The 23638-nt window shown below is 47.5% G+C and overlaps 1 protein-coding gene across 2 annotated transcripts; it reads right to left on the reverse strand.

Annotated features, from left to right (window-relative positions):
• Positions 1-496: 496 nt before the first annotated feature.
• TGFBI (transforming growth factor beta induced) lies at positions 497-23210 on the reverse strand. 2 transcript variants are annotated; one of them, XM_056349242.1, is made up of 17 exons: positions 23033-23210; positions 18543-18641; positions 11733-11797; positions 10702-10859; positions 9461-9625; positions 8817-8963; positions 7976-8117; positions 7158-7370; positions 6885-7022; positions 6492-6637; positions 6189-6325; positions 5546-5676; positions 3499-3623; positions 2445-2547; positions 2168-2247; positions 1768-1792; positions 497-1601 (listed from the first exon to the last, which is right to left on the reverse strand). In XM_056349242.1, exons 1-17 carry the CDS (start codon positions 23158-23160, stop codon positions 1543-1545), a joined length of 2061 nt encoding a protein of 686 aa, XP_056205217.1. In that variant the 5' UTR covers positions 23161-23210; the 3' UTR covers positions 497-1542. The 2 variants fall into 2 exon arrangements, with proteins under 2 accessions (XP_056205217.1, XP_056205218.1); XM_056349243.1 differs by having other exon boundaries at positions 497-1598; positions 23033-23209.
• Between the last annotated feature and the right edge of the window lie 428 nt (positions 23211-23638).

Raw genomic sequence — 23638 nt, forward strand, 5'->3', positions numbered from 1 at the left:
ATTTGGGCTTTTAAAAGAAGGAAAACTACCAGCGTGTGTCTCAGACAGAGCAACCAAAACAATCTGGGTTTTCTGTATTCTGCACTTGATACCTTTTTTTTTTTTTTTTTTTTTTTTTGCCTTGTAATCCTGGGTTTCACCAAGGTAATAACTGACTGGGGAGTGAGTATAGAGCCCTGACGAGGTAAATAAGTGTGTGGGCATCAAGGCATGGAGCACTGGGCTCCAGCAGTGGGTAAGGGGGGCTGAGCATCCAGCAGGAGGGATGTGCTCAGCTGCTCTGCACTCCTTGAAGCGTGTGACACTGACTGCTCATGGAAGTACTGCCAAAAAAATGATGACAGGCCGGGATAAGAGGGGAGAAATGCTTTGCCTTTCCACTCTAGTCACTATCCGACCTGTTAATACTGATCCAGGCAAATCTGACACCCCTCCTTCCCAGCTAGTCAAACTGTGCCATCAGGCAATTCAGACCAAACAAAAAACCAAACAAGCATTATTGTTACTTGTCATATTTATATTTTTGATTTTATTTTTAATTTTTATTAAAAAACAACCATTATTAAAAATGAATCATCTGCTGGAAGGCTTCAGCCAGGGAGAACTCTCATTTCTCATGAACAAAACACAGCACAGTTAAAACCCATAGGCATAAACAAAACCAAATTAAAAAAAAAAAAGAGAACAGTTCAAACCATAGCTTATAATTATGCAGTTTCCTCAATGTCAATAGAGAGGCTTTTGTTAAAAGCCTTCAATTCAGAATTTCATGGAAGACTTAAAACACAAGGGAAGAAGGAAACACATGCTTGTTTGAAAAAAAAAAAACAACAAAAAAACACAACTAAAAAAACCCCAAAACACAGGAAAAAAATTTGCTTGGGTAATGGTTAATTAATTCAACAAATTTATTCCTCCAAAGCAATCGCTGTTCGCCCAGCCATACAGTTGGCCCTAGGTGATGTATTTGCTCAGAAATCTGAACATACACAATTCCTGCATTCTGACCAAAATATCCCAGTTCTGGCACTGGTTTGGAGTGGGGGTTCAAAGAGAACGTGCCTGGCCTCCTGCTTGGGGAGCCTAGGGTTTGCAGTGCCAGCAGGCACCACTGGGAGCCTGGAAAAGGGGCTTGAATTCAGCCCCTTTCGCTCTGCCCCAGTGAGACAGCACCAAGGTGAGCTCTGAGCATCTCGCTGAGCTCCTGAACCAGGGCAGAATTAAGCACCTGCCCTTGTATGTATGCATCAAGCCCAAAACTGGCTATGTTAAAAACCTGCAGATTAGGGACTACGTTAACAAAAAAAAAACAAACACAAAACCTATCTTCAGTCTGGGAACTTTAAGGTCAAAACCAAATAAAAATGGTCATAAAATATATACATATATATATGGCTTTTCATTTTTCCTATCCATTTCATTGGAAACAAAAATAAATTTAAGGGTGATATTTGGTTTTGAAAAATGATTCCATCCTTCTCTTTAGCTGTCAGCCGGAGTGGATGAGGCCGAGGCGCTGACTGCGGTTGCTCACGACGCGGCTCAGAACCCACCCGAGTTCTCCTTCATTCTCGCCAGTAACCGGGAGTAGACGGGTGCTGCTGAGGAGAAGAACGAGTTGCGTGGGACAGACACATGGCATCCCCCCGTCCCCTCCCCTCCTGGTTATGCTACACCTTGTTTGGAGCAAGACAACAGAATAAACCTTTATTGAAGGGACAGGGACATGCGATGGGAATTAGAAACAAGATCGAGAAGTTCTCTTACCTAGTCGAGGATTCCTCTGAGAAACCTGCACGGAAAGAAAATACAACGTTGGCATAAAAGCCACAAATGTCTGACAGCTCTAAGAACTGTGTGCACGTCAATACATTTATCCCTAGTCTCCAAAACCTATGGATGAATTCCAGCTTCATTACTGGAAGTTGATATGTATTGTACCGTGCCAAGGTTACATTCACAGTGTGCTGCAAAGTGTAGGCTTCATGTTGCAAAATCTATTATTTCTTATATAATTAAATCATGCAAGAAGAGAGGATTGGTCATTCCATGAAACACATATGCTCACTCTGTGGAAGTCAAAGTCTGAATGTGACATTATCTTCCAATCATTATTACCAAAATGTAATTTCAGTACTTCTACAGTGAGAGATTTTTTGTCTTTTACCTTGGATAACGCAGATGCCTGTTTGAAGATTTCTAATGCAGGATCTGCAGGCTCGTCACCTCTTTCTTGGGGCCTTGAAGCTAAGGGAAGGACACAGGTAGCACTGAAATACTCTTCAAAGCACACAGGCTGCTTCCTGCCACTATTATCTACTGAAAATCCCATAACCGAGTAATCCTCCTCAATAAACTGAAGCAATTGCCATGTGTCACTACTCCCTCCCGAAGCAGCTTTGCTGTCATGGTGTGGCTCAAGATATTTCTAACCACGGACCTACCCTGTGGCTGTAAGACGGAGTTCACAGCATAAATCACACCATTTGTGGCCATGATATCGCTTTCAGCAACAGGCTCCTTGTTGATATGTATTACGTTGTTTTTCTGTTCAGGAAAAGAAAAAAATATTAAAAAATAGTAAATAAAAAGTAGTAAATGAGAAAATTTTGTCATCAGTGTTTCCAGTTTTATTTAGAAAAGCCCTCACTTTGCATTCATTCATTTACTTGATGGCTGTAGGCATTTTCATTCCTCTTGCCAATTAAGGAGAACATAAAACCAAATTATAGCCTGAGCAGTTTGTCCTGGAGTGGCTGGCAGGCTTTGGAGCACGGACTTTCTCGGTGCGCTGGCTGGGAGCGCTGTCCCATGGCAGCAGGGCACATCCACCAGCTCCCTGGTGACACCAGGCACTGCTGCTTGCCCCAGGAGGGATGGTGGAGGTGGCATCGGGAGAGGGCAGATCGAGCCTGGACACAAGAAGAGTCTAGCGTGCAAGTTGGCCAACTCAATGTGCCTGGAAACACCGGCCTTTCCCTTTTTGTCCTGCATTTTCTTCCTTATGCACAGAGTGGATCATGGTTATTTATTTTCTGAAATATATTTTCTTCTTCAATAAAGGATCCTACATTCTCTTACTGTAGTCCAGAATTTGTGAAATGAAATTGTATATGTAAATAAATCCTGCTGCGCTAAGGGAGCCCATGCAGAGATCATTTTTGTTACACTAAAAAAGATGTGTTAGCTGAACAAGCTATTTGTTTAATTTATTTATGCTTTTTCCCTTGTGACTTAGGGTTAAATTTATAACAGCTCCTGGAAATCATTTACAATCGGTCTTCTGGGGAGAAAGCTGAAGCAAACCACATTTCAAGACTGCCAGCTTGTTGGATTGAGCACATGGCAACAGTCCCTCCACTACAGGCAGAAAACACTGTTTGGGGGGGCTGTGCACACATTTAGAAGAGGTTCCCACACCACCCAGATGAGCACAGACATACTTTGGTCCTCGGCATGGACAGCTGAACACATGAGAACCCATCCCAGGCGACTCACCACGCTGACTTCCAATTTATCCCCCTGCATGGACTTCAGCCTCACCAGGGCACCAACCGCGCCGCTCACCAGGATCTCATCAGCCACATGGAACTTGAGGATGTTGGCAAGCTCCTTGGCATTACCTGGGGGAAGAAAAAACATTTACATTTGCAAAACAGCATCATTGCTTGCTTCCCATACTTCACGTGGGAGAATGAAACTACATGGAAAATACTGTGGTTTCCTGAAAGTGCAAGGGAACAATGTAAAATTGAAAAAAAAAACAGGCAGCAGGACCTTGGTTGGAGCTGGTTAGGGCACTGAGGCCATTCCTGCCCAGGCAGGTGAGGATCCCAGCAAGTCCAGAAGGACATTCCTCTGATGTCCCACCTAGGTGTGTACCAAAGCTGCCCTATACATGAAACCCCTCTCTCTTGGGTTTTCAGTCCCTTGTTCTCACTGTGCACAGCAGGAACCCGTTTCTGTTGCTGCTTTCACTTCCCAAGGAAGTCTAGGGGTGGGGGGGAGACCCATGTGAAATAAGGAAGCAGCTAGAGCGCTCTGGTATTTGCAAATGTCGATACTGTCACCAACACCGGTGTCACTTGGCAATAATGTTCACGGCTGAAACTGCAGGATTCCTGAGTAGGAAGGGGAAAAGTGCAGGAGAAATGTCACTAAGAGATCACAGACTGCTGGCCTGATCCCCACCCCACTGAGTCTCTACCCATCTAGCTGTGCTTTGAAACAGATTTTAGGAAGATAAGATGCTTCCCCTTTGCCATCTATTTTCCAGAAGAGGCAGTGACGTGCACAGCATGGGCCAGCAGCCCCCCTCCATTTACCCATTTAGAGGATGCAGTGTCACTGATAACACCCACAGACAGGCAACGGGGACCAGCTAGTGCAAAAGGTGGCCTCCATCTACAAACCCACAGCAGCTCCCTCAGCAAGGGGGATTTTTTCTTTCAGTGCCCCCATATGAATACACTGTGAGCTTTTTTCCCATTTAAGAGTTTTTCTAGGGTGGCCACAGTTCACACTGCACGTCCTCATCAGCATGATTCACTTCTTCGTCAGGGGCATAAGCTAAATATTTGTGTGAAAAAAGAACATCCGAAGTGTCCACATCTGGGATACTTCACTCCTGCAGCCATTTACAATAGCTGCAAAACAGTTCTGAAATATTTATATATTAAGCACTAGACTGGATGTGCAGTCTAATAGTACCAGTTCCTCATCCCTGCACTTAAAAGGATAGCCAGCTACCGTGGGCAGATGCTTCCCAAATTATGATGTCAATGTTTGGTTGGGCTTTAATTCCAAGAAGACATTACAGTCGAATACCTGACATTGTTTCCAACCACAGACAGTTTTCAACATGAACAAAATAAAAGATCGTGCTGCTTACCCAGAAGAGTGTTATTAAACATTCCCGTGCTTTTTTCCACACCCAGCCTGCACGCCTGTGCTTTTCAGGATATTGGTCTTTGCCTGTGCTAACTGGAATATTTGCTGTCTTCTAAGGATCAGGCTGGACATCCTGCTTTGTCCACGTACACATAGATGGAGCAACAGCTCCATCCTTTTACTACTTAAATTTCATACAGTGTAACTGGAGGCTGAACGTGGACCATGTTTTCCATTTGCAAAACTTACTTGAGACACCCTGATCCTACGTGGTTGACAGCCACATTCTCACTTCATTCATCCCTGAGAAAGGCAGAGACTTGATCGGTTTCTCTAGAAACACCTTAGAGTTATCTTCTTTACACCAGCCAGCACAGCCAAATTAAAGTCATGGTAAGTTTATAGCAAGCATGTCTTCCAAGCACAAGGGAAATAGAAACCTGCATTCACACTTTTGTCTGAGGGTTCAGTGCCCCTCTATGCATCCTCGGCTTTCTGCTGGATAGGGCTTATCCAAATCAGTTGTGTAGGAAGCCCATGCTTCCAACAGAGAAGGTCAAAGAATGAGATACAGCAGGGAAACATAGCCAGTTCTCCTCGTATCACGCCAACAACACATGGCAGCTGTTCATCTAAATGCTCTAAAAACGCTCACCCATTAGTTTGTTCAGTTCCCCTTGGGGCATGGCTCGGAAAGCTTCGTTTGTTGGAGCAAACACTGTGAAGGTACCTGGCCTGTTCAAGTTCTCCGTTAGACCAGCAGACTGGATTGCAGCCACCAGCGTACTGCAAAACACATGTCAAATGCGTCACTAGAAACGACTTTGGTTGGTCTTTGAGCAATTGCACGTTGCGTTCAAAAGAGAGCTGTGAAGTGAGAATTGCAAAATCCTGTTGTGGTTCAGCAAATCAATTAACCAAAAAGTTGATTAGGTAGGAAATGAGCCTGTGAGGTCCAACCAGAATGTGGCAAATCAACCTGGGAATGCTGACTCCTTGGGCACCAAATGGTAGTGAGGAGACAGACCGGTCAGGCCACAGCGGCTGTGATGGGCACAGATGGCTTTGGAGCCAGCTTCTTACTGTACAGAGGGGGACCACACGCTCTTGGCTCACAATTCATTGAAGGGTTATTTGAAGTCTCATTCCCTATAATTTAGGGATAAGACCATGGTTTTGGATGCTCTTTCTATTTAAAAAAACCCAAATATAGTCATGACTACGACCCATAATAAACAGAAACTGCTTTGGCAGCTCTTCCAGTCCTGACTAGCACTGAGGAAGAGCAGAAAGGTCACCTGAAGCGATGGTCTGCCTTGAGAACATCCATCACTGAGCCAGACGGTGGAGTCAACATTTTGTCCACACTAAAGAGGGTCCCAAACCTTCCTCTCTTGTCATGGGCAGCAATGCATGCATTTTCAATGCACAGGTTCTGCAAAAACAGAATTGCAGACAAAAATATTTTATTAGTACATGCTTCAAAAGAGATTTTTATACTTTCCACAAAGCTCAGTTACACTTTTTACATGACAGCCAAAACACTGCAGACATCAAGCATCATTCAGCCACAGAGAGCACCACACACTGCAAGAACTTACATTGCGGTACACAAAAACTCTCAGTTCCTTGTCACCCAGCGTCTGTAGTTTCTGTCCATGGTAAAGATATTTAGAGGAGAGCTGGTCTTTAACAATGTGGTTCAGAAGCAAATTTTTCATGTTACTGTCAACAACGGGGAGTCCATCTGCAGCGAAAGGTACGGAAAGAACTTAAGTGATTGACTTAAAATGACCACTGAGACACTAAAAAAAGTCCAGATACAGAGTATTACCCACACCAGTTCGTCACTGTAAAGCTAGATGCCACTGCCTATAGCTGAGGCATCTGAGGGAGCACATGCATACGTGTGCACTGAAACTTGGCTGAGGGCTGTCTGAGGGAGATCTGCGGCCCAAACCGATGGCAGGAAGAGATTTACTCCCCCAGTTTACCTTTGAACACATCGTTCACCGGGGCAAGGAGGGTCACTCGCTCACTGCCAGTTAGATGGGAACTGAGACCAGCTTGTCTGAAAAAGTCCATAGACTTGGAAACTTCAGATTCTTGTGCCAACTCAAACAGGGTCTTAGCTGAAAAGAAAAGCAACACATAGTAACCTTGCATTAAAGGCAATCCAGCCGTCACTACACCCTCTAAATCCAATATTTCCTTGACAAAATAGACAGAACAAAGGCAACAGAACGGATGCAGAGAGGCACCAGTACCCGAGTCTGGGATCAGCAGCTCATTAACAAAATGTACGACGCCGTTGGTTGCCAGGACATCCTTGTTGGCAATGATGGGCTTCCCATTGAGGGTCAGCTCTTCCCCGCTGCAGCCCACGTCCAAGGTGGTTCCTTCCAGAGTCTCCATCGTCAGGCCAGCAATGATGGCCTCAGCACACATGGCTGACTTCAGGATGTGATGGTTCAGCAGGTCTGGAAGAGAGGCGAGTGTCTTGGGGAGCTGCAAAAATCAACTATGAAATTATTGCAGCTTTTAGGGATCCTGTTCAGTGGCAAGGGCCGCCTGTACTGTATTGTACGGGGCTCTACTCCAAAAGATGTGCAGTCATTTTAAATTGTGCAATTGTGCTGATTTTAATTCAGCAGCCTGTGAAATCAAGTGCCTAAAAAGAATAACTTTTACACACCTTTGTCAACTTCAAAAGGTTTTGTGTGGTTATGCGACACATTTTTCAGGGGTAGTTGCATTGATTAGTTATTAGTTTTCTTGCGGCTTGCTGGATTGATAGCAATCACCATCACATACAGGAGTGCTAAAGGAAAACTTGGAAAAGGGACTGCTTCAGCTCCCCTCTCCATATCTGGATACGACTCTTGGCCATGTCTACACATCTACCATATCTACATCCAAAGAAGTTTGGGCTGTCCAGTTTAAAAAGCTGGAGTCTGTCAAATCTGTTTACTGCAGCTGTTGTCAGAGTGTATCGAGGAGCCATTCAGATGTCCTCGAGAAGGAATATAGAAGAACTGAAAAATACTCTTCAGTCTCTCAAGGGGCTCAGTAAACAAGCACTTACCCCTCAGGGCTTCTGGGTCCCCCAGGATCCTGTTCAGTGTTTCTCGTGGGATCTTCTCAAAGGCTTCGTTGGTTGGAGCCAAGAGCGTGTACTGCCCTTCGCTTTCCAGTAAGCTGTTGAGGTCAGAAGCAGCCACAGCAGCCTTCAGAGGAATGAGGAGAGAGGGTAAAACGTTCAGCCATTACACAGAGGTCAGCAGCTTTGTCCAGGCATACACTAAAGGCCAGATTTATTAAGGCTTTTATAATTTCAGAGGACTTACAAAAAATTCTGAATAGCTTCTTTCAGCAGTTTGGTCCCTTTATAAATTTGACCCAGCCCCATGGTTCTCTTGTGTTCCAGAAATGTGAGTACAAGAGCCCTTTTTTGGCAAGACTGACAGCTAGTTTGAATACCCTGATGTGCCTGGAAAGGGTCACAGTACTCCCTGTCAATAATTCAGAGCAGAACCCACAGCTGGCTCCCTGCAAAACCCCTGTGGTTTTTAAGTTGTTCCTTAACTTGGCAAATATCAAGGCAAATAAACTGGTACTCATCAGATCTGAGCAGTTAGTATCTCCTTAGGCTAAGACTCCCATAGAAGAGTGAGGAGACAGACTCAGTGGATGCCTCTTTACTGACAGCAATAGCAGGGTGACAATTATTCTCGCAAAACCCTACCTGTGCTGATAGCAAACACTTCTCTTCTTAAAGCAAAATCAGCTACACTGGCGTGAGGATTTTATCAGCAGCTTTAGAGCCACGGCACCTACAGGCTGGCAGGCTCCTCCTGACAATTCACTGGGAGTGGGATGTTTGAACATCTTTAAGGAGCCCTGGAGCACACACGGGCTGGACTCACCCGAAGAGTTTCCAGGCTTTCCTCGGTCTCAATGATCTGCTGAATGCTGTTAGTAGTGGTAGCGATGACTTTGTCGATGACGTGAACCACTCCGTTGGTGGCGTGGTGGTCAGCTTTCAACAGCCGGGCACAGTTCACTGTCACAATCTGCAGAGGGAAAGAGCCACGGGGCGTTATGTGCACTAAAACAAGAAGGTAAAGCAGCCTCTGCTGGTTTTCTATTTCAAACGCAGCCAGTGCTATAATATGGAATCAGCAGGAGCAGAAATGTGGTTTCCTCAAAAAGCAGCACAAAGAGTGAGAATTTTCTATCAAGAATGTTTGAATCATTTCATGTTTAAAGAGCTTTGAAGATAATCAGTGGGGTTTTTCTACCCTGAATCATCAAGACTAAGAAAATATGCAAGAACCAATGCTTGGGCAAGCATACTGTTATAGGGCAACGGGGGCAACTTCCCTGCAACAGCAGCAATGGAACTGCCTGCTTGTAAATATTCTTTTCAAGCTCCTTCTAAATATGTATCCTACATCAGCAGTTGTCAGCCTAGGTGCTACAGAGTCCCGGAGCTCCAAGGACAGTGTAGAAAGTGCAAGGCAGCAGCAAAGCAAGCATGCTGTGGGCAGGTTTAATGCGAATGTCTTACCCCATTGGGATAGTGGTGAATCTGGATAGGCAGGTCCTGGTACATTGAGTTAAGCGTTGTCCCATGTTTCAGATCGTCTGTGAGGACCCGTTTGTTCACCATGTGGTAGCGGAGGGCGTTGAGCAGCTCAATGTTAACGTTACTGACTAAGGAATCTAGAGTTTCCTGAAAATCAGAAAAATTAATTTTTCAGTGCTGAGTGCAATTAGGCAAGTTGTTAGAGAGAGCCAGGAGGTCTGGCTGCATCCAGGGGTGTGTGTGTGTGCATGCATATTAAGTGATGTATTCCGCTTTATGCCATCTGTGCAAATTAAGAGCTCTTAACTTTCATAAATCTTTGTCTTTTGCCTTACAACAGCAGCCCCTCATCCTTGGCAGATGAAGGGATGATGGCAGCAAGCTCCAGTGTGGGGTCACTGCCTCGAAATGAGCAGTAAGGCAACAAAAGGCATCGCTCATGGCCAAGGACAAACGCACCAGCAGACCTTCCCCAACAGTGTCATCCCTGCAAGGGGCTCTTCTGGTGCAGGTTTTGGGTAGAGGCTTGGCAGTGGGGTTAGCCAAAAAAAAAAAATTCCTCCTCCCTGCCCCAGTAGCTGTTCTTCCATATTTATGGACAAGTGATTTAAATATGGGATGTAACTGGGTAGGGGTTGTACAGTCAGGACTCTCTCCTGTTCACAGCGATGCCCCACTAGGATGGCAGCACCAGCAGGACAGCAGTGGCAATTCCAGGAGCGGAAATTTCACAAGACACAGAGTGAGAAAATCAAAACCAATGTAAAGGAAATGTGTATGTGATTGAGCATAGAACACATTGATGCACAAGGCTGAAGGTTTTCCAAGGCTCCAGCTGGGACTGGCTACTTGTAAAAATTATTAAGAACAACCAGAGTGGTAAAGTCATGGTCAACTAGAAAAAGTGAAATGGTTGGAAAGTCTCTTGTTACAGGTCTTAATGCAATCTCTAATGGTAAGGAGGCAGGGAGAACTGACTGAGGTGATTTCCAAATCTACCTGCTGGAGAGCATCCACATCTCTCTAGTGTTGGGCTCTTTCAGAAACAAAGCCCTGGACCTGGTGGACCAGTACAGTGATTCCCATCTTGGAAATTCACAGTCCTTCCTATATCAGGACTGTGTCTCTTCTGCTGGATAGGGCTAGATCCAGACCCCTGCAGTGCTGGATCTCCACTACAGAAAGCCAGAGAAAGAGATGAAAGAAGAGGAATTCTATCTTACAGCAGGTAAGGACGCCCAGGCCTCATTACTCGGGGCAAAAATTGTAAAACTTCCAGGTCCTTCGATTTCTGGCCTTAGGTTAGACCGGTCAGAGTAGAGCTGCGTGGTGGCAGACCCGACAACTCCCAGGGTTTCATAGATGTTTGAAAGCGGCAGCGCTGAAAGAAGAGAAGGTTATGTTCCCAACACATTCATCCTGCCCACACTGCGCTGAATTACAGCAGAGCTGCTGTTGAGAACGCTCGTGGAAATGAAGCATGTCAAGGAACTCGTATCTGTTCATTAATTAGATAATAAATAATCATAGCCAGACAGCTCTAGCCTCAACTATAGCAGTGTAATCCAGGGTCTCCCGCATCACTGCAGGTTTCAGTGGTGTTACTCTGGATTTATATGGATGTGAATTTAGGCAAGCAAAGATGTTCACGGCTTTCACCCAATCCTTGTTTATACTCAGGTTTTTGGTGTTCGGAGCTGGCAGCTCACTGCTGGTCTCAGTCTCCATGGCCCATCTACTCCAGCCCAGGTGGTTAACTGGGTGGCATCAAGCTTTTGTGGAAGGAAGTGTTCAGAAAGCAAAAGCAAAATACGTCTTTCTTCAATAAACCCAGTTAATTCCCTCCCAACTCCCACCAGTGGCTGAACTGTATTTTCTCCTAAACGCAATTTTTTCTAACCTCATGCTTGCCAAAATAAAAATGAGCAGAGATTGGCAGTGCTGTCTGCCACTCTGTCGTTCCTTTGTATTGCATTTCCAACAACTATATTACTTGTTGGAATAAGTAGTTCCCTATGGCCCTCCCATGCTTGATTAAGCTTTAATTATATCCAAGGTTTTAAGTTGTCTGGAACATTTTGCATGCTTTGGAGCTGATCTGGCACTCAGCTGGTGCTCTGCATTTGCCATTGACTTTTTCACGGCAATAGTACGCACAAATTGCAAAAAATCAAATCCACTTTGAGTAATTTTCTAACGTTTCCCTTTACTAGGCAGCTGTATAATTTTAAGAAGTCTAAAAACATATTTTTACCAGCTGGGCAGCCTTTTTCTCCAGGAACTTTTTCATATCCAGGACAGCACTCGTAACTGATTACTCTGGAATAAGAGATGGATATGGCAGATTAACTGACGGTGTCTCACTGCTTTTTCTCTATTTGCTATAGTTCTGCATCCATCCACATTTGGTGACATTTCTAAGCAGACGCTTCATCACACATATAGACTTGAACAAAAGACAAACTACAATTTTTATCTCCTTCAGGGCTGCATGTTGCCAGTTTCCCCACAGAACAAAAGCAGACATGATTTCTTTTCAAAACCACTTTCCAGGAGACTTCGTAGAAACAGTGGATGGAAACCAATGCCATGGTCCCAACAGACAACCTCTGCAAGACACTGCAAGTGCTGGTTCATTTGTGGGATCTGGGGATCTCCCTGGCTGACTGCTGCTGTCGCGCCTGATCGCTTTTTGGGCAACACACTGCGATGCCAGCGTGGCTGCTTCACCTAACCGGCCAGTTTTCCCTTCATTTCACCCCATTCTTGACCACCACCAGAAATTATTTGCATACTTATGGCAAAATCCACAAGACAGACCTGGAGGGGAAGGAGCATCCCTGGTCTTGGATGCACTGGCACAAGGGCATGGGATGAGCCCTGCAAGGACAAACTTCCCCAGCGGTGGCATGTGCATCCATGGGCACCCTGGGCAGTACCGCAGCACAACCGCCTCTGCTGATGCCGGGTACATCCCCGCAAGCATCCTGCTGCTTCTGGCTGGCAGCAAACTGCTGCGCTGACTAAGCACTGTCCCCCAGCAAAACCAAAGGGGGCAGAGACCCCATCCTGGGGAAACGGGGCCATCCTGCAGATTTGCAGACCCCAGATAAGTGAGAGCTGCCTGCACGTTGTGTCTGTCACCTGCAGCTCAATGGGAAACAAAAGCCATCTGATCCTCAAAGCTGGCCGCTTGAGGGAACACATTTTGATATTAACAGGGGGAAAAACAAAAAAAGGGAAAGGAAACAAAAAAAATCCAGAAGTTGCCTGTTTATTTTTCACAGGGGACTCTTTCACCTATTGCTCATATGCTTGGTGTGGAAGGAGCAAGGACATCTGATCGATGGGGAAGCCAGCAAGGGAATAGGTGTTCCTCCCAAAGCCAAGGGTTTCCTCTGTGCTCCCGGCTGGATTCAAGACAAGCAGGATGCTGTATCGCTGAGCCTCAGCACACTCACTCAAAGAGAAAGGAAAATCCTTGAGCTTCAGATATTTGTCATAATTTTAACACTGTTAACAAACAGTGGAAATGCCTGGGGTTTAAGAGGGAATTCTTCAGGGTAATTAAGAGCCAGTAAGTGAAACAAATACCTGCTTTTCTGTGACAGAAGCAAATAAATTCTGTGTCACGATTTCCTAAGAGAATTACAAAGCAAACCCAGACTGATTGTCTAGACATTATATATTCCATGTGGGAATGAGTTTGCCTAAAGCAATCCCTTTCTTTGACTACTGGAGATCTTAACACCCTGCTGCTCCGCTTTCCCCAGCCCCTCCATCTCATGTTCATTAGAAACATACACTTTCTCCCACTGCCACTTCCCTCCCCTACCTCCAATTTTTCTTTTTTTCACCCTAGAAACTAAATCCAGTCTAGACGGTTCCCTTGGTTCAGACCCGTAATCAAAGACGAAGAGCTGATTAAAGAGAAATCATTCCAAAGTTCAGCATAAATAATTCCCGAGTGCTGATGTAGGCTTTAAAAAGCTTATTTATAGATCGATCGGAGATTAATGAGCTGTGACGAAGGGGCAGGCCGCTGAGGCACACAGCCTGCAGCACACAGGGCTCGCCAGCTCAGGGCTGCCCCAGCAGCCAGGCGCCTGCCGGCAAGGGAGGGCATCGGCAGGGGATGGAGGGACCACACCGCCTGCTTCTCGGTGGGTTCGTGGGCATCTCCAGCACCACCACATGAGGGAAGCTAATGGCAAAAAGCACCGAGGCCAGTAATGGGGCTAGCTCCACCCGGGCAGGGGCTCCTTCAAGCTCCCAATCCCACTCACCCACTGAAGGTGACCTACCAGCACCATCTGGTATGCATTTTGCATGCCAGCATTTTGAGTTGAGTACCAGAAAATTTCTGCAAAGGGCCAGGTGAACACAGAGGTGCTCGGCAAAGTGTTTGTACCTACAAGGAGCCAGAGATGAGGATTGTAAAAAACAGCTTCAGCTTCAGCCATTTGCCCTGCCATGGTTGGTGGACTTGGAGGAAGCACAAGAGACCCCAGCCCCCCCAAAGGCACGTAGGCACCATTCAAGGGGTGGCTCAGGGCTGGGCATCCTCCCAGCTGGTCCTGCAGCCGCCTCCAGCCCTCAGGGAAGAGCAGCACAGCCGTGGCTGAAGGCTGCTCTCCCTCATTTGCAGGACTCTGCATCTTGATGCTATGGTACCCTACACATCCATGTGGGAGGAAGGCTCCTCCTTTGACATGTCCTTCTCCAGCTGGGTCAGAGCCACAGCCTGCTGCCCGGGGAGGAGTATCTCTCTTACACAGCCGGGGGCAAACAGCTCACAGGAGAAAACACTGAACACCTCCCAGGCACCGCACCACACGGTGGGCTCTGCACAAAAGCCCTTGGAGATGCCAAGTCCATCCCTGTTCCCGGTGTCTGCTCAGCAGCTACAGACCACTACACCAGGACAGAGCGGATTCCAGCGATGTGGGTTAAATAAGCAATACCCTCACACAAAAAGCATTTGTCATCCACTCTGCAACACCTCTGACCACAATTTCCTGACCTCCTCATTGAGTAATTTCGAGTCAAATCTATAATTTTTCAGCCGCTGCTTTTGAAACACTGTATTTCTTAAATTCTATCTGTATCTGAGTGCAGAAGCAAGCTCCCTGGCTTTTATTAGTCATTGTTTCACTGCTGTTGCATTCTTAGGATCTGAAATTAAATTTTAAGTGCATTTCTTAAGGTAATAAAAACAAGCTTAGGCATATATTAGTGAATAAAGATCCATTTGTAATAATTTCCTGTAATAAAACCCATATGTTTTGTTTTTGTAAAATAACTGCCAGAGAGTAATATTTTTTTTTTCCTGAACTGAGGAAAGTACATCAGACAAGAAAAGGAAAGGAAATTTAAATGCAAAAAAAAAAAGGAACATATTAAGAGACAACTTATTGCCACTAGTTATTCCTCAAAAAATAATCAAATCCCAGATTTATATAAGCTGTCTTTTCATTCTCAAGACAAACAAGGATGTGGGGATGTGTTCAAGAATGAGTCCTGTGCATAAGGGAAGTAGAAAAATATAAAAAACACAGGCACAACAATGAGAATATATTCTAAGTAAACTATATCTTTGGCTTTGGAACAACCAACAGTGGAAAATTACTTAATTACCAAAACAATCTTGTTTCAGTGCTCATTAAAATCAAAGCAGTGTCAGATTTCTTGCCAACTGCCTTATCTCACCTCATCAGCAACGATAAAAAATGTACATAAATCCTCTATCTAATTTCTCCCTAACCGTGTGAGCCAATACTTCAGCAAAAAGAAAAACAAATTAAAAAAAACAGATAAAGAGGTAAGAGTCCTCTTCTGATGCATGAGTTGAAATTTCCATCGCGCACATCCAGCCCCAGCCCACCACTCCACCCCTGGGGAGCAGCAGATGCTGCTGATGAAGCCTGCAAAGCCTCAGCACCAAGCCTCTGCCTTACGGCCATAACCTATTTGTTGGTGGTAACAGCTACGGAGCAACTCAGCACAGCGCCTGCTGCACCCCGGGGTGCCCATGAGAGCTCTCGGCTGTGAGCCCAGAGCAGCGCCCGAAAGGTGATGCACCTGGACGCAAAACTAAAGACCAGGCACATCCGCGTTTTCCGAGCCGGCTTTCCTTGCTGTTCCAGTCGCTCTGTGTCTCCTGATGCAGGATGCAACCATCCAAGAAGGACTGAAGTTATGCTGCAGGCTTGTGGCAACTCTTCTGCCTTCCTCACTAGTGGTTGAACCTCTCCGCTCTGAGTCAACCCTGCAGGAGCTCAACTTTGCTTCTCCACAGTACCTGGCTCTCACTGACCAACCTGCCTCCCTCCCACCTGTTTGAAACAGTGCTCAGAGCAGGAAAAAAGAAGAAATCAAAGCAGCCAAAACTATCTTTCACAAGCCAGGTATCTGCACCTGCAACACACATCCAGCTTGTGGCACCGCTGACCCTTTAGGCTAATCAGGAGAATAACAGCCAGGTCAAACATGAAGTAGGTGAGATGGGTCAAGCGTCTTCTATCCCAGAACTGCTCCTCTCACAGGTGGGGAAAACCTTTTAGGAGGAGGAAACGGCCATGCTTATCCAGCTCCACTGACCCCTCGGGCTGGTGGAGTGGATCCCCTTGCCAACAAGAGGACCAAGCACACCACTTCAGGAGAGGACATCTGACTACAGATCCCAAGCACAGCCTGGATCCACCCAGTTATGCTGATGAACATGCCAAATCCTGACTCTTTCTGGGATTTAAAGCATCTGGTATTCTCAAAACCTCTCATGGACCAGCTCAGTCCCACACACCAGGTCAGTTTTGAGGGTTTGCGCTGTGCAGCATTAACTGTGCCCACATCCTCTCTTGGGAACTGATGCACTGAGCACAGCACAGCATCAGGCCCCTGACACTGGTTTAAGAATTTGACTGCTGCAGCGTAATGCATCACGTCCTTCGTGGCCCAAATGACTCCTGATTGCTTCCATATGCAGGAACACCACGTCCAGTGGGGGCCACCACCAACAAACATTTGTAATCAGAGCTGTCCCAGGGTCCTCCAGAAAATCTGAGTCAAGGCATGTGTCTTTTGTTCTGCATAAGCACTGCTAAAGGGCAAAGTAGGGCCCAGGCTCAAAAATGACTAAGGAGAGAGAAGAAGACAATAACACCCATTGTGGAGATGATGCAAAGTAAAGAATAGTGAGCAAATTCCATTTATAATGGGAACATTATCTCATAGGTTAACAGGCAGGTTAACGCTCTGTGTGCTTTTCTCTCAGCAATGTATCATTGGATTAGACACTTGGGTAAAAGTAGAGAAAACGAGGTTAGAAGAGATCACCCCATCTCCTCAAACGAAACAATTAAATACTGCCAGATGCCAGTTGTTCCACCTTTTTCTGGAGATAAGCAGATGAGCTTGTTTCTGCCAAATGCAGCTGCACACTTGGGTTACATGAGGTTAGCTTCTCACTCGTTTCAGAGCTGAAGAAATCTGTGGCCGGATCACTTTGCCCTTCAGTGACCATAATAGCAAAGCTGTCCCACAGCCACAGCTGAGTCATGTTTTCTTTGGAGACCTAACGTGCTACTCCGTTATCAGAAGAGGCAATGATGATACCATATTGCCATGCCATAATCTTATCCATTTTATGTCAAAAAAGACACCATTGGGCCAAGATGAGAGCCTGAACTCTAATCACCCAAATGAAGTCTTTCCAGATTTGGTGGTTCTGTAGAATTAAGGAGAGGGGGCTGGTTTGTTTTTACAATCTTGCCTCTCCATTTTTTATTTATTTTTTTCTTTCTGTAAAGACAACTGGATGTAAGGGAAACCGCTATACATGCTCACTGTATGGTACATCCTGAAACACATCCTCCTGAAGTACAGAATTTCCCTCTTCTAAACGAATTCATGGGTAGCACGATGAAAGGCCAAAAGCCACGCACGGTGATGGCTCCTGCTTTGCCTCCCTCCTCACCATACCAACACCGGACATGCAAAACGAATCCCAATGGCCAGCCACCCCAGCTAAACCAACGAAGGCAACCAAAATAAAAACAATAGTTTACCACCATTCAAGATCTCAAAGTCTGCTGTTGACTACGGAAACAGAATTTATTTAACCTGCAGTAAAGAACAGCATGTTCCTATAGATCTATATAAAATTTACATTGGACCATGTCAGAAACACCTGAGATGATCGTCTGCTGTTTGTTCTTGACCCTGCGGAGCCAGGATCAGCCCTGGCCCACAGCTCTGCTCCCCAGGGCCAGCAGTGTTCAGGGCATCTTTGGTGGTGCATGCGAACGTGTCTGAAAGCCCAGTTTGGCCTTACACCAAAGGAAAAGATTCTCCACTCCTGATCTACAGCCTGGCAGATAGTCAAGCATGCATATCCTTAATTATCCGCTGACTACATCTTTCAAAAGAATGTCCTGAGGCTGCTTACACAGATACTTTATGCAACAGCTACTTGAATATTATTGTTTGCAATCTTAGACGTGGAATGGGACTGCAAGTCTAATTAACTTTCCTGGTGGAGTCATCAGAGAGTGTTGGCTAAAACTGACACCTCTTTCCCCTTATTTCTGTTTTCCCTTCCAAAGCAAACATATGTAGATGAGTTTTATGTTCTCTCCAATATCAGTCAGCTCTGGGTTGCCTTTCTGCACTCCCCCTTTTAGTTTTAATCTAGGCAGCATTGAGCCTAGCATGGAGAGAGGCACAGTTAAGTACTAGAAAACATCTGGTACGCACTTCATTATAGCACTGAGAGCTGTATAAGTATATCTTGAAATGCAATTAGAATAAACCATCAGGGTTTGTATTTACACGGTGCTTTCCATTCTTAACATCTAAGTGTTTTAGGATCATGTTTCTATTTGAGAAAAACACAAATATTTCTTAGGGAGAAAAAGGCTAGAACAATTCTTAACACACATGCATGTTAAACCCGCACCATGGGCTGTAGCATCCCGTGTCTGTCACACCGTCTGCTTTTCCCACCCAGCACCCACCTCTGCAACGGGGTTTTTGGGGAGACCCTCGCTGGCGCTCAGGTACTTACGTCGACTTGCCACAGATCTTCCTCTGGTACCACTGCTTGCAGTTGGTGAAGTATTTCCTGTTTGTGCCGATCAGCTTCTGCACCGCACACACGTTGGGGCTACGGGTAACGACAAAGCACAAGAGGGTCCTGTAAGCCTCCCTCCTTTCGGTGCCAGCCCCCAAGATGGAGCCAGACCCCACCTGACAGTGCCTGAAAAGCCCTGCTGCGTGGCAAGGGAGGAAACTTTGATAGCTCTAAGTCAGCTCGCTCAGTCTGAGTGTATAATGACTGTCATGAAGTGGAGGAAGCAGTGAAAGACAGCTCTCTTCACTCTGCCAGGGCATCTTTTTCTTCACTGAGTGCAAATTCTTGGCCCTGCTCCATGTTCCACCTCTCACCAAAATACAAAGAAATTAAGTTTAAAATAATACTTTTTACAATAATACTGTTCGCATTTCCATGGTGAACAGCTACTTGCAATTTGGGATCCCAATTAAAACCTGAAAAAGTTTTGCAGTAATTCAAATCCTTCCCCAAACCCCCCATTATGTCATCATTTAGGACATAAAGAAGAACAGGTATTTATCACCTATGGATGGACTTGCACCAAAACCAGAACGGGTACTTCTGCTGCACGATAGACTCAGCTGATTCTGGACATGGATGCTGACGGGGAAAATGAGCAGTGGCACTTCCCACTCCGGTTTCAACACACCAGGTATGACAGCACAGATCAAGAGCCCAGAGGGCACCAAGAGCTCCTTCTCAACCAGAAAAGCAGACGGCTGGCATTACGTGTGTGACTAACCCCACGGAGAGCTGACTGCAGCCTTTCAGCTTTCTAAGAAGTGGTATCACTGCGAGCAAAGATATGGTCAAAGAGGAGTTGGGAGTTTCCTAGCTGCCGGTTTGGCCAGCACAGCATTTCCCCGCTCAGCCTGGCTCACCCCCCCTGTGGTTTGTGGCCAGCAGCCCTGGCCACAGATGTGGGCAATGCACGTTCAGCACATGAAATATGATTTAGGGATCTGGATTGCGAGGCTGCTGCCTGCCACTGGGCTTAAGCCAGAGGTGTAGCAAATGCCCCAGCAAGCTGAGGATGCTCAGCCCAACTGAGGCTGGATTCCCAACAGCCACACCATGCCCCAGTCGCGACAGCAACACTGAAAGTATGCGCAGTATTGGCTGCCAGGCAGATGAGGGAAAACAAATAATTAAACAAAATACATAAATCACCACTTCAGCCCATTAGGAGTGCTCTGCACTGTCCAGGGCAGAGCTTTCATTTGCACAAATGGAGCTCCGGATGGGGCCTGGAGATGCTGTTGTAAAGGTCTTGTTGATCTGTTTAGGAAAACAGACAGCAGCCTGTTTCATGCTGAGTTTGACCGAGACACTGCCCTGTTCCCTACCAAAATTAACAAAAGCAGAGTTTGCAGCTTGACCACCAAGTCTTCCTGTGGCCCTACTTGCTTTTCACCAGTGTCCCAAATTTGGCTTTCTCCAAAACGGGCCAGCCTGCTCATCATTAGCATGAATTAACGTGAGGGTCTCCTATATGTTGGCTAACTCCAGCGCCAGTCTCAGCAGGAGCTTGGCTTGCCTTCAATGAGCCTTTGTTGATGTGGCTGCCACAGGGCCCTGTGGAGGCAGGATCCGACCCCACGTGGCCCTGGCACCTTCGTCCTGCCCCGGGGGGAAAGTGAGGGCCCGTGGGACCTGGGGGAATTAGGTTACTGCCATATCCACTAATGGTAGTTTTGTTTCTGCATGAAAGCATTTCATTCCCTTTCTACACACAAGGCAAGGGACAAGGAGAAAGAATCTACTAATAAAAGTTAGAAATCACAAAGCCAAACTTTCAGCTGATGCAGACTGGCCCGGGCTCAGTAATTTCCACGCCAAATCATCGCTCAGAGAGACGTCTGTGCTCTCTGACTCAGCCCACCTCGGCTACCCAGCCCCGCCGCGCCAAAGTATGGTTCCAATTACATCGAAATTCCAAACCTTGCCTCGATTTCAGCGTCTGGCTGACGGCAGTGGACAATCCCTCTAATATTCATCTTGACAAGCCTGGCTACTGAAGGACTTGTTTGATCACTTCCCCCATATCCCCGGGAGCAGCCTGCCAAGAAAACCCTTGTGCCTTCAGGACAGCGTCAAACCCGCGCTGCTGTGTTCCCCTCCTCCCTGCTCGGGGCTGCAGCTCCCTCCCTGACTTATGAGGGAAAACTTCTTCCCAGTTTTTCCTTAATGTGGAAAAATCCCCCCCCAGGGCCGTGTTATCAATGATTCCCGCAGGCAGGCTGTAGTAGCGGCTCCCCGTGGTGCGTGTTCTGGTCCTTTGCCCAGTCGGGCTTAAAATGAATTTGTCAACACTCTCCCCTCTCCTCGTTGGAGTTCACCACCTCTGCCATGCCGTTCCCAGCCAGCCACGCTGACTCGAGGATAAAACTGCCTATTGTTCCCCTTCAGCTGAAACCTTCCACTTGGCAGGCTGCATCTGGGAGCTGCTGGGGCAGGGGCTGCCCTTCGGGAAGGGGCAGAGGCGAGCAGGACTCACCATCTGGCCCCAGCTACCTGCCATGACTGCATCCATGGAGCTCCCCCACATCACACCGCGCCAACACAAGCAGGTGGGTTTGGGGACAGAGCTCCTAGGTTTTCATCCTCAGATATTCATGTTCCTTATATACTTCTTATCTCCTCTCCTGGACCTGAATTGATTCACTTAAAAAAAAAAGTTAATTAAGGTGTACAAGTTTTGCTGCAGAGCCAAGCGCTGCCACCCAACTCGCTCTCGACTCAATAGGAGCATTGATGGTGTGGGGGGATGCTCACAGCAGAAAGGGTGGCAATCCTGGTTGCAGATCCCTCCTGAGCTCCCTCTTGCAACTGAAATGTCACATCTCACATCCAAGATCTTTTTGGCTGATTTTGTCCTGCTGTATCTCTCTGGCATGTCACTGATCAACATTCAAAATTCAGTTAATGTTTAAAAATCAGCTTGGTGTGAATGGATCTCTCCATCAGAAAGGGATCAGCGAGCACAGCGCTGTGGTCAGCTACGCTGGGTTTATCTCAGCATAACTTCATCTGGAAACCCTGGCGTACTAATTCCTTGCATCTTCCACAGATCTCAGGAACCAGCATGGACCACAGCCACATCTTAGCCTGTTCCTCTATGGATTGTACAGGGAGTAACAGGCTTCTCACCGCAGAGGTGAGCGCACCGATTTACACCAGGACTGCACTAACTTACCACGCCTGAGCAAACTTCAGTCTCGGGGCTATCGGCAGAACTGGGTATTTACTTAGTTTCAGTTAATGCAGAGATTAGTAGCAAGACTCACTGTGTGTGTACGTGAATCACTGTAATTCTTTTGTCACTGAGATTTTACAAATAACACCAGCTCAGAATTTGCCTGTTGCATTCTGTACCTGGTTAGACATACGAACAGCATACCCCTTCTCACAAATACGGACCTGGATCCCTGCCAGATAACTTAGCAAACCGCAAGATTTAAGTCTTGGGGGTCCATTTAAAGCATTTCATGACCCTGCCTGCAGCAATCCATTTAAATGGAAGCTACAGCTCCATCAATGTCACCACCCTGAGAGCTGGAAGCCAGCTGGAAGGTCTATCGTCCCTTCACCCCTCCTAATTCCCAGTAAGTTTTAAAACAGTGGGAAGAAGATTCACATTGGGTTAGTTTTCTACCTGCCAAAGAAGACTCAAACTACTCAGTCCATAACATAGCGTCCATCTAGCCAGAGAGGTCTACGTGCATTTTTGGGGTATCCCTTACCTCAGAACGTTTATGAGTAGGTAAGTGATCACTTTTGTCACAAAAAACTTGCAAGACTTACTGAGGGTTCCACTCAAAGAGTAAGTTGGTCCTTACTCCACAGAGACACTCCTCTGCTGTTGAGCCAATTTTCTTTCTTTTTCTATAAATTCATGAAAATGAGAATTCCTTCCACAAAATGTTTAACTGTTTAGAATCTGGGGATTTTTCCCTCCCCTTTTTCCTTAAGGGGGAGAGACTGATTGGGGTCTAAAAGGACATATGCAATATTAAGCATCTTAAAAGAAAGGAGGAAAGTTAACCAGAGAGGAAAGGGAAACGTTACTGGGGATGAAAGAACAAGTGCTTATCCGAGCGGGGAAGGAGGGAGAAGCCGGCAACGGAGCCGCCAGCACCGGGGCAGGCCCCCGCGGCAGGACCGAGCCGCGCTGCCCCGCACCGAGGCTCGTGCCCTGCCCCGCACCGAGCTGTGCCCTGCTCCGCACCGAGCCGCGCTGCCCCGCACCGAGCCGCGCTGCCCCGCACCGAGCTGTGCCCTGCCCCGCACCGCCCGGGGCCCGCCGGCGCTCCGCACCCGCACAACGGGCCCGCCGGCCAGGGCGCGGGGACCGCGGGGCCGCCCCTTCCCGCCGGGATCTGTGCAGGTCTCGGGGGAGAAAAGTCGTCCTCCCCCCCGGGGCGGCCGCTGGCCGCGCTTACCCGTGCTGCCGGCCGCGGAGCCGGCTGTGCTGCAGGACCTGCTGGTACGGGGACTTGGCGGCGGCGGCGGGGCCCAGCGCCAGCAGCAGCGGCAGCGCCAGCAGCAGCGGCAGCGGCGGGCGCGCCATGGCCGGGAAGCGGCGGGACGGGACGGGACGGGACGGCGGCGGCCGCGCGCCCCGTTAAATGCGGCGGCGGGGCGGGGGCGGGGAGCGGCCCCGCGGGGGGGAGCGGAGCCACCGCCCGGCCCGGCGGGAGGGGAGGGGAGAGGGGGCCGCCCCCCGGGAAGGGCATCCCTCCATCCCTCCATCCCTCCATCCATCCGCCCACCCATCCGGCCGGCGGTCCCGTGCCCGCCGCTGCGGGAGCAGCAGGCAGCCGGCGGTGGCCCGCCGTCCTTCCTGCCCTGCCCGCTCAGCCTTTCATCCACAGTTGCTTTTCCTTCTTCTGGAGTTGTTTTCTTCTCCCCCACTCCGAGTCCCGACTCGGAGTGGGTGGCTGGACCGACACACTCCGGGGGTCCCATTGCTCTCAGCCGCTCTGTGAGCCCCCCACCCCAGGGAGCTTTCCTGGCTGCCCCCCGGCCAGCCCAGCCCTGTCCCACTA

Source organism: Falco biarmicus, chromosome 8 (assembly GCF_023638135.1).
Source record: "Falco biarmicus isolate bFalBia1 chromosome 8, bFalBia1.pri, whole genome shotgun sequence".
Lineage (NCBI taxonomy): Eukaryota > Metazoa > Chordata > Aves > Falconiformes > Falconidae > Falco > Falco biarmicus.